This window comes from Opisthocomus hoazin, chromosome Z, assembly GCF_030867145.1.
Source record: "Opisthocomus hoazin isolate bOpiHoa1 chromosome Z, bOpiHoa1.hap1, whole genome shotgun sequence".
NCBI lineage: Eukaryota > Metazoa > Chordata > Aves > Opisthocomiformes > Opisthocomidae > Opisthocomus > Opisthocomus hoazin.
In genome coordinates, this window is record NC_134454.1 from 57,159,439 (window position 1) to 57,170,394 (window position 10,956).

General features: G+C 41.6%; 1 protein-coding gene across 1 annotated transcript; it reads right to left on the reverse strand.

Annotated features, from left to right (window-relative positions):
• Positions 1-10,820, reverse strand: LOC104333561 (protein farnesyltransferase/geranylgeranyltransferase type-1 subunit alpha). Its single transcript, XM_075410998.1, has 9 exons — positions 10,672-10,820; positions 10,349-10,434; positions 9,624-9,738; positions 8,681-8,785; positions 7,812-7,938; positions 7,234-7,382; positions 5,253-5,315; positions 4,597-4,768; positions 1-3,083 (listed from the first exon to the last, which is right to left on the reverse strand). Exons 1-9 carry the CDS (start codon positions 10,803-10,805, stop codon positions 2,955-2,957), a joined length of 1,080 nt encoding a protein of 359 aa, XP_075267113.1. The 5' UTR covers positions 10,806-10,820; the 3' UTR covers positions 1-2,954.
• Positions 10,821-10,956: the final 136 nt, after the last annotated feature.

Sequence of the window (10,956 nt, forward strand, 5' to 3'; positions counted from 1 at the left end):
TTATTTCGCATCCTTTAATAATTCTCCATACTCCACTGAATGTTCCAATTATACTGATTTACAAGGGACAGTTGTACCAATACAGTTTTCCATTTAGGCACAGCTCTTCAGTAATAAAATTGTACACAAGATTCACATCACTACACAAAATGAGGAACAACAGTAAGTTTTCTTGTACAGATGAACCCTTAGGACAAACCAGTTTGGTGTTTCCTCTTGATCATAGGTAGTTAGTACCAATGCCTACACGTTAAAGTCATCTAACACTTCCTACTGTAAGATCCTTCTCTCTATAGCTCATACATTTCATCGAGCTCCCACTTCCATGAGAAAGATTCTGTCTCAGACACATTTTTAAAATCAAAGGCTTGGTAGCTGCAGTTGAAAGCTGGCTGGGCAGCCTGTCACCTTCCCAGCTTGGACAGCTCAGTATTTCTGAGTATAGCTGACTACCACAGAACTGAGGTGCCTTTCAAAGAGAATTTTAGAGCTTCCTTGCAATCCAAATGACAGTAAACATAAACATTTGAAAGAGAAACCGAACATTTCTGTTAAAACATGACTTTTTTTTTTTTTTTTTAAAAAAGGCTTCTAGTCTCCAGCATGTTTTTTTAGTATTTGCATTATTTGTTTGGTCACACATTTGTTTTACATGAGACGAAGTATTTTTCTGTTAGAGTACACATCTGGTTACTCCTGCAGACCTGTGTAGCCTGCTGTAGGTGACCCTCCTTCAGCAGGGGGATTGGACTAGATGACCCACAGAGGTGCCTTCCAACCCCGAACATTCTGTAATTCTGTAAGCTTAGCTCAGAAGTAGCATTACCTTTGCAAATAACCCTATACTTGTATAACCAGTATAAAACCCTATTAACCTTGTCAGTAGGTAACTCTTTACTGACGAATTCTAGACGTCATTTTCAAGCATGAGAAGACCGTAAGGTAACCACACCATAAGAAAATAGTCTAAGAGTCTTGTCACAGGATCCCACCGTTCTTGACACAAAAACACAACAGGGCTAAATCCAAGATCTTTCCTCAGACCACAAATGACTAAGAGGTCACATCTCAAAATACCCTATCCCAGTGGGCACTGTTCATCATCTTACCTTGGGATGAGTTATTTTCTCTGAAATTCATGCCAGTGTCTATTAAGAATACTCTGTCTTATTCCAAGTCCACTCTGAATTTTCTTTATGAAACGTATGGGAATTAGTAACACCATATCCAGAGGCAAAATTCTGTTCCCTCTTCATTGATGATGTTTATTTTAAGGATTGCATTTGTCTGTTGTATCTCTCTGAGCTTTCTTGACAGGGAGTGGCAAATGCATTACTTTGTCCTGAAGACCTTGAATATCCTGTCTGATCAGTATTCCGTATTTAGTGTAGTTTCAGTTAGGAACAATTCACAGGGGTAGAAACATAGACTTTTTGTTCTGTGCTGGAGCTTCAAGTGTGGTAAAAAAAGGCAGAAAAAAAGCACAGGTAACAAATCTTCAGAAGTTTTATGTCCAATTTAAATGTTCATGTGTCACTACGAAAATGTTTTCTCTACGGCTGGGAAAGCAGCAAAAACGTTATGAAAAAATCATATAGCTTTCATATATTAATTCCACTCTCTGTGAGTTGTTTTAAAGAATGCATTGAATTAACGTATTTCAAGCATTTAGAATAATCTCCACTATGGTTTAATAATAGAAGCAGCTTTTAATGTTTAGTATCAGAAAGACTGTTCCTATTATGGAATAAATACTAGTATTTATTTGTTCCTTTTATGGTCATCTGCAAGAAAGTATTTCATAGCACACGGGCACTCTATGCTAAGAACACAGTTTACAACTGCCATGTACTGAGAACAGGGCAGATGCAGCAATTTTCTGGTACAGGTATACACATGCTTTGCAGTTCTGTACTGCAGGTGCCTTCCATCTTTCAAAAAGGGGAGCAAAAATAGTTCTTGGCTGAATATATGCATGGAAAAGATAAGAAAAATCTACGGGAGGAATAAGGTTAAGACATTCAATGCGAACAGGTCCCCAACAGAACCACTCCTTCCCTTTCCGTTCAGTGAAGACGCATAGCATAACCAGTTGGTTATAATCTTTTCTGAACTATGACTTCAAAAGGTGAAAAAAAAAATTCAGATTTTCAGCTGCTTGAACAGAATTCCAAGCAAAAGATCTTCTAGGGTGCTCAAAGCATTCATTTCTCCTGACTGTGTAGATAAGAACTCAAGGCTCCATGGAATACATCAAGTGTACTGAAAGCTTCCGAGATGAGAATACTCCAGTGCAAAAAGACACCTCCATGCAATAGAGTCCAATATCCCTAAAAGGGGGTATTTCATCTCTATTAGCATTCAAGAAGAACAGAATATGCACATCTAAAGACCAAAAGAAACCTGTTAGAAAATTTCAGACTAATGTTTTGTTATCTGTTTTTATTACAGAATGACAATTGGTGTTAGCTGCACACAACAGCACGTGCTGTCAGCGTTGCACAGCTGCTCCCACATAAGGCAACAACTGCAGCGCCTGCTTGCACTAACCAGAAGTAGGTTACGTTAGATCCACTACAGCTAAGTTACCTGCAGTCATTACTGCAGCACCTGATGCGACTGTGTTAGGAACCATGAGTAGATAAGACAGGGCATGACAAATTGGTTTAGTGCCTTATAAACAGTAGGTACAGCTTTACGTATTTATTGTTAGGAAGTAAACCCTTTATTTGGTACACTTTGCTGATTAAGCCTTAATACATTTCTTCACTGCAACCAGAGCTATCACCAGTAGCAGCAGCGACGCAAGACCATGCAGCACTCTGTGCTCCTCTTTCACTGCAATACCTGTTCACCAGGGGACTGCTACGCTGGATTTTAAACTAGTCGATGACCCTACTTAGAACTGATTTAGAAGAGCTTGAGAGCTTAACGCTGTTTCCTTCCTTGTTCAGTTACTGCTGTGTGTCTGTCAGTGGGCTCTGTTCAGTGCCTGAGCTGTGCTTGTTCTTAAGGGACCTTCCAATGTATCTCCAGTATTCCTTTCGGATGGTGTCTTTTTCTTTAGCCAAGATTTCACACAACTATGAAAGAAAATTGACAGATTGGAGTGTTACACCAAAAGCTTAAGGAATCCTGAACTATCTTTATAAAATACACACAATACATAGTTCAGCCAGTACTAGAAACACCTTTCTTAGCAACATTTGGTTTTACTCACCAGATTTGCAACTGTCCAATGACCTCAAACTGATGTCAACTCCAACGGTAGTCAACCGATCTTGACACCGCACAAAAAACTCTTCAGTCCTATTTCAGATGCAGCTGCTTCCCCGTGACTCCTTTCCATGCCTACCACTGATCACCTACCCTGGCCTACTCAGCCTGTAGTATACAACAATATCCTTGTGACTTTCTGACAAGCTTGACTGTCTTTTAGTGATCCACTTCATCAAAACAGTGGGGGAACATCCTGCCCTTGAATCTGCAGTACTCCCGATGGACTGACAGGAGATATTTTGTTCATGGTTTTTCTCTTAGCAGACTGTCCCAAATAGATTCTCCATGCAAGTCAGTAAACTTCTCTCACTACATATTAGACCTAGTGCTATACAGACACTTCTACATGTTCTGATTTTTGCTTTATTTTGATCTAGGTGAGCAGTGAGGCATAGCAGAACTCAACCCTACTCACAGGACACACTCTGTAAAATGTGTATGGTATGAACACCATCTACAAATGTTCTAGTCAATTCCCTTTTATTACGCAGATGACATTGCCTCACTCAGTGGACCAGAGTTGAGAGATCGGAGCTTCGATGCCTAAACAGATGAAGAAGTCAAACTCAATTATATAATCTAAAGGGACATGAATCTGGGAGGAACAACTGCACTTATTTAGACTCTGGTCTTGCAACCCAACAGAGGAAAAACATTGAGAAAGAACGATGTAAATGTTGAGAAAGAATGGTGTTGGAACCTAGAGACTCCAGGCAAGAACTGCAGCTCTAATTACACTGAGTTCTAGTCTGTCCCACAGTGAGTCAAAAGTGTTCTTGTAAAAACTGCACTGCAAACCACATAACATTGCTAGAAGTCATTTATTCTCTGTAGGAAACAGTGCCTGACTTTCCTCATTAGTGTCCCCAGTGCCTGATGGCCTTTAGGCTAATTTGGCCAGCTTTCGTAGAAAGAGCTAAGAAGTGCGAAGGGAGCTTGAGATTCTGTTAAAATACAGATAATCTGAGAATGAGATTCACTAACCTACACAGAAAGAAGTGATTATATGCTACAAAGTTAGCACTGGAAACTCCTTGCTTGTTCAAACACACCCTTTTGTCTGCAGGCAATATTATAAACCTCCATTTACTACCAGGTGGAGAAAACTTGCAGTGATTTTGTAACTGGCAAGTTATTATTTATAGGTAAATTCATGAGACCCTTGTGATTATCTGGCTCTCATGTTCAACTCTTCATAGAGCTCCTGTGATTAACAAGTAACCTGTTCTATTTACGAAAATCAGTCCCATTTTGTTGGGATATAAGAGAGCAATAGATGGCATCCCTAAGAAGCAAAACCAAGCTCTCAAAACATACCTCCAACGCCTTGTTTAGTGTTTCCTCCTTGTTATCACACTGGTTTTCAAGCATGTCTTCATATATGTCCACAAGAAAGGCAATCAGATAGGGTGAACTGTGGCTGGGCTGTAAATTCAACAGTTGTTCTAACAGATTTGGATACTTAGAAAGACCACGATCCTGCAGAATCCTAGAACAGAGGGTAACTGACTTGAAACACAATGCTGGGAAATCTGGTGGGAACAATTATGTTTTTGTTACGACTCCCTTTATTTGGAGATCAGTTTTGAAATAAGGATGCAAATACAAGTGAGGCAGACAGCAAGCAGCATGCAGCAAAAACACAGCTTTAAGTTGCAGTAAGCTAGCACACTTATGCTCAACTGAACAGAAATTAGACTGAAAGCATGCTAATTACTTCCTACTCTATGCTCTTGAACCCAGTAACATTACAGGTCAAGTTTTTAAAAGCAGGAGAAGCACTTGCAATCCTCTCACAAGAACTACAGGGCCAGACACTTAGTGGAAAGTTACAAAGAAATTAGAAGGTTTTTGCCTGTCCGCTTAAGCGCACAACACTAGAATGGACAGCGACAAGCTCTTTCCAGTTAAGAGCCAGGCATAGGACACCTTCTACACATATCCTCTTTGACTCACAGAGCACGATGCCTCACCCTTTTAAATAGTTCCAAGCGCTCTCATTATGTGGCACTGCTGTGATCATCTCAAGAGTGTATCTGTGAGAAAAAGGTAATAGGTCATGAATGCAACCATTAATTATGCAATCAGAAATTACCAGAATGTGCTCAGACGCTCCCAAATACATCCCTCTAGTCTATATTTCAGAGTCTTTTTGAAGATCATCTCAGTTGGGTCACAGATCAAAAATGTCTTGCAACATCATCACTGTAAGTCTCAGAGGCAGATGTGAGAACCATTTTAAATTCTGAGGAGTTCCATTTGCTGCATTATTCACAATAATGAAAGAGTTCTCAAAATTATGAGCAATAACACTAAGAAACAACATGATATACTGTCCTGGTATGCTAAAGGGGCAACTTGTGTCTTGATGCTTAGAAACAGCAAGGGGCTGAAACTGGCTGGAGTAATCAAAGCCCAAAGTGAGCTATGTTAATATGACTGCACGTGGTATGTTCGCTACCTTATTTGCTGAACTTTTTTCATGAGGCTGCATTTGAGCAAACCTAGCCTTTTCCGCTCACATAGCCTTCGGCAGCAGTTGTTTTAAAGTAGCAGTTAGGCAACTCCTCTAAAACCAAAGCAACAAGAGTCACCTGCCATACAGTCACAAAGCCACATTTCGTCTTCACAAAACAGACTTTACCTTCTGCCCTTCCTCAGCATAACCACGCACTCAGCTGATTTTCAAAAACAGCAGATACTGATAAAAAGTTTTATAAGCAGTACTGAAGAAAAAACCCCAAACCGTAATCCTTTTTTAACCTTCTGCAGTCACTATGACAAAGACCGAGTTTATCAAGCAACCAGCAGCCCAGCTACAGTGCTGTAATGACCTCTGGGAAGTCTTAACCTTAGACAGACTACTTCTTAAGATGGTATCCAGTTATCTTGAACATAGCACCATGTATAAACAGAGCAAGGGAGAATGTCAGATCTAACCCCTGGAGAGAAAAAGCTGGAAATATCCAAGCCTAAGTCATGGAAATAGTTCAGATTTATTAATCTGCACGAAAGTTACAAACTGGAAGAGAAGTACAACTTACTACACTATTTTGCAAAGACAACCATAAAGGTGGTGGGGGTTGGGATCCTCTATGAACAATGTACCAATGGATCTATTTAGAGACTCAGTCTTTCTTCTGAAGAGTAACTCCAAAAAATGGCAGTACCTTCTTTTTGTTACTTCTTCACTTTAGACACACATCTTCTCATAGCCATCAACCGTCATCAGCAGCCTGAGATGGGAAAACCACACAAGGCTTCCCTTACCACCATCGGCAGTAAAATAAATGACTAGAGGCCTAATTTGTCTTCAGTTACAAACACAGCGCTTCCAAAAGGTTTCCAGAGCTCATTTTCCTCAAAACTAGCCAACTCATACAGGTCGGTGGCCTTGTGCTGACCACATACCCCTGAAAGCCCCTTTCTACTTCCAGATGCATCAAATTCCTCACAAAAGGCAGTTCCTCTTCCTACAACCCACGTCCACATTATCTTTAAACCACTGTGGCTACTGCACTACTGAAACAGCAATTTAGTACAACACTGACAGCGTCTCTCCTTCCAAGCTTTCTAGGGGGAGGATGCAAGATACTAATGAACAGCACAACTCTTTTGGTTCCAGTGTCACAGATTTTTCTGCAAGTTGTTCCACTATACCTAGTTAACTATAAAAACTCAAAAGTTTTGTTTGCACAATACACAGCAGGGCAGAAAGACAGATTCATGAGAATAGCTTGCCCAGGGTAAGCATAGCTTGCTTCAGTACTACTCAACATGTCAGTGGTATTGAATACATCTACATATGCACTAACACTTGATCTGCTATCCATGAGACTGAGCCCCAAAACTGCACTAAAAACAGAAAAGACAATCCCACAGGGACTGTTGAAGTATTCCTTTGCTTTCATGTAATGGAAAATGCTTAATGTGAGTGTGAAGAGCATTACTAACTGGACTTCTCTGTCTAGGACTGCTGGATCATCATAGCCGGTGGTGTTGAAAATAACAAAGTGTCTTTGGTTCCAAACAGAGTTGTTCCTCACATCTTCCCTCAAAAGCTGGTCTACGTATTCCAGTTCATTGTCCCATAATTTGAACTCCTGTGGAAAGCGAAGGAAGAGAGAATATCACAATCAAAAGTTTTGATTTTTTAAAATATATTCAACTTGCTCCTAAGGTCTCTGAACATTAGATACAGAGGCTTTGTAAATTAAATCTACATCAATTCGAAGAAAAGTAAGGAAGGGGGTACTAGGAACAGGCTACACTATAAGATTGCACACAATGGTATTAGCTCATCATTAAAATCACACACATAACCGTAAGCAGGCAACAACAGACCTTTTTGAACTCGCTTCCTAAAAGGCAAGGTGATAGCCAGCCTCCATCACATATCAAAATGCAATTATTTTTCCCCCTTCAGCCTTAAGAAACAAAATGCCAAATGCAATTCAGATTGTATTTAAGAAGCAAAACTCTACCACCTGAGCAGGTTATTTAGTGAATCAAGAGTTCTATGGATACAATACCTGAATAACCCATTGTCTGTGTTGCCAAGCATGGTAATTTTTGGCATCTTGATTAAGAATGTCAGCTATGAACTCAAGCTCTTGGGATGGATCCTGCAGCCACTCCACCAACACCCGTCTGTGATGCCTAATGACCAGAAGAGGAAACTATTTTTAAAATAGTCTTCATTTTTTGTGAAGATGTCATCTGTATTAAACCAGCATACAGCAACGTACTACTTAGGAAAAAAAACCCACTAGTTAAAGACTTCAAATTAAATATACCAGAACACTCCACTTGGCTTTGAGAAACAGCGATGCACACTTATACTATAACAAATTCTAACTACACATACATATTGGCCAATCACATCCTTTTAGACAAGTTATGTTTACTTGAAAGTAACATGTTTCCATTTTTAACACTCACGGCCAAAGTCTTTAAAAGAATAAAATTTTCTAGTACTACGTAATTTCTCTAGCAATAGTAATGCTGCTGTTTTGCCTACTCCCATTTGCTCGGGAAAAAACCAACAACAGGTAAGAAGACTCCAAGGGCCAAAAAAATACTGATTTCTATTTGTCTTATTGTTTGCCTTTTCATAAGTAATTTTTTTTTTATCTGTTAGACTTACTTTCACAGTTTAAAAATTTAAGTTAAAAGAAAATGAGACCTTTTTAGCCTGTCATAGTCATATGTTTAAAACAAAGTGCTATAGAGGACTTTGACAGAGATACAGGTGCAACTCCATTTAACACCTTCACTACTGCCACTGCAGTAGATGTAGAAAGCAACTCTTAACAACTCTAAGGATCAGTATTCTAAACAATTTGCACAACAAAAATTATCTGCAAAACCGTTAAGAATTGAAAAGAAAACATGATTTTACCAGACTTGGTAGTTCTTTGGCTGATCTTCAATGATAGCTGTAATATACTTCAGTTCCTCATGGAGATCCTTTCCCAAAGACTGCAGGAGGACTCTCCGGAAATGCCTGTAGAAAAGTCGAGCATTCAAACACTTTAACAGGGCTTTCCTAAAATTCAGAGAGAACACGGAAGAACCTTTGTTCACAGTTCTTCTAACAGACATTGAGTTAAAAAGCGTGCAAGAAGCTAAACCACATATCCAGTTGTGTTAAAGGCCATTCAATAATGAAACAGTACAGAACTAGAATACAGCTGGTTAGAACAGTATGTTACCCAAGATCCCAGCAATCCTGTTTCAGATCAACCTCTGTTTACCCACACTAGTCCTACTATCACAACAGCTATGACTTACATGCTTAAAATAGTGCAAACTTTCTGATTTTCTGCAAGTTAGTTGAATAAAGACATACAAGAGGTACTTGTTAGCATTCACGAGTTAAAAGGCCCTACTCTGAATACCAGAAATTCACTGTTTATTCACCACGTAACTAAACATTAAGCTGACAGGTCTTCTAAAATGCATCATTTAGTAAGAATACAATTATTTAGCAGGAAATAGCCGCTCTCATGATTTCATGCCTCTTCTTGAAGTCAGCTGAGGACACGTTTAGCATTTTGCCAAGGCCAGGTTATCAGGTGAACGATCTAATTTTACACAGCAAAGTTCTTTTTGTGGCTAATCATGACCTTGATTGCTATTACTCTCAAAGCCAAGTGAATGAAAACCACCAAATCAAAACGATACGTGGAAAATACTGAACAAAGGCTTTCTCACTGGAAGTCTATGCTACTCCTCGGTGTAAACTCAATCAGACATGCCCCCATTAGACTAACAAAATTATTAAAGACATAAGAGGTTGGCAGTTAAAGGAAGATAAAAATAACCCCAAGATTATCACTTACCATACTGTGTAGTTGGCAGCATTTAACTCAATGGCATCTGCTGTTAGCCTGAAAGCTCTTTCACTCCTCTCATCCCGCTGCAGAACAGCCCGGAAGTAATCGTAGACATCTCGAACTAAACAGACAACAGCATCTTATCCAAGGCTATGAGACAACGGCCTGATTCAGGGGTAAGGTTAGTAATCCTTTGAAGTTACCTCCTGTTTTGTGTGCTTTAAATACACCTCTTTGAAACGATACCTACATATTGCTCTGACAGCACTGCTGATTGAGACCTCTCTGTGACATTAGCATACTGAAAAACTGAAAGAATATCTTTAAAATACACCACCTGAGTAACATCCAAAACAACCAGAAAGGATCCTTGCTGCTTACTCACACTGTTTCCCCACATGCAGCAGCTTCGTCTGTCTCTCTTTCACCTGGGGGCTAGAAATGCTCTATTCTGTGAGCCAGACTGTCTGTTGTATTACTTCTTACAGCCATAACGTTCCAAAATATAACCCTGGCTATTAACATCACAAGCAGACGTTCGACTTCAGAGACCTGGTGAAAATGTCACACGCAGCCACTGTAACGCAACGAACGTTAAATCGATTTCTCCACAGCACTACTTTAGAAAATACGTTATCCAAAACGTTAACTTTTGCTTCGACAACGCTAAGGGCAGATGCAAACTGAACCGCCTTAAGTTGTCAGCGCAGAGCACAAGCTTTAGGACTTACACTTCTCGCTGTAGATGATCTGAACAACAGGATTCGGCCCGTCGTTCTGAGGGACGGGTTCGATATCCGCCCATTCCTTCCTGTCCCTGTAAGTACATGGGTTCTGTCTCTCCAGCGCCTCCAGAAGGCGCCAAGCGCTACCGAGATCACGACGCGCGCGAACCCGCGCCGGCCACGCGCCCTCACGCGGCTCCCCACGGTCGCTGTTGCCGTCACGCCACGGCGGCTGCCCCCCTCCCCCAGCCGCCGTCCCCTCCTCCGGCCCGGCCTCCGCCACTTCGCGCCCCCCGCCCCTGACAGCCGCGGGGCCTCCGCGGCCGCACCTGTAGAGCACGTAGCCGGCGTCCTCCCCCTCCTCCTCCCCTTCCAGTAGCTGCCCGAAGCCGCCCTCCGGCTCGCCGCCGCCCTCCCCCTCCCGCTGCAGCTCCGCCACCGCCGCCGACCCCTGCGCCGCCATCGCCGCGCTGCCGCTTCCGGCGCCCGGCGGAACCACCGAGCCCGGCGCGGCGGCGGGACAGAGCGGCCGCGTGGCTCGCTATCGCCTCCCCCGGCGCGGAGGCTACCCTCCGCCCCCGGGCCGGTGGCTGGTACAGGCTGCGCGCTGGGGA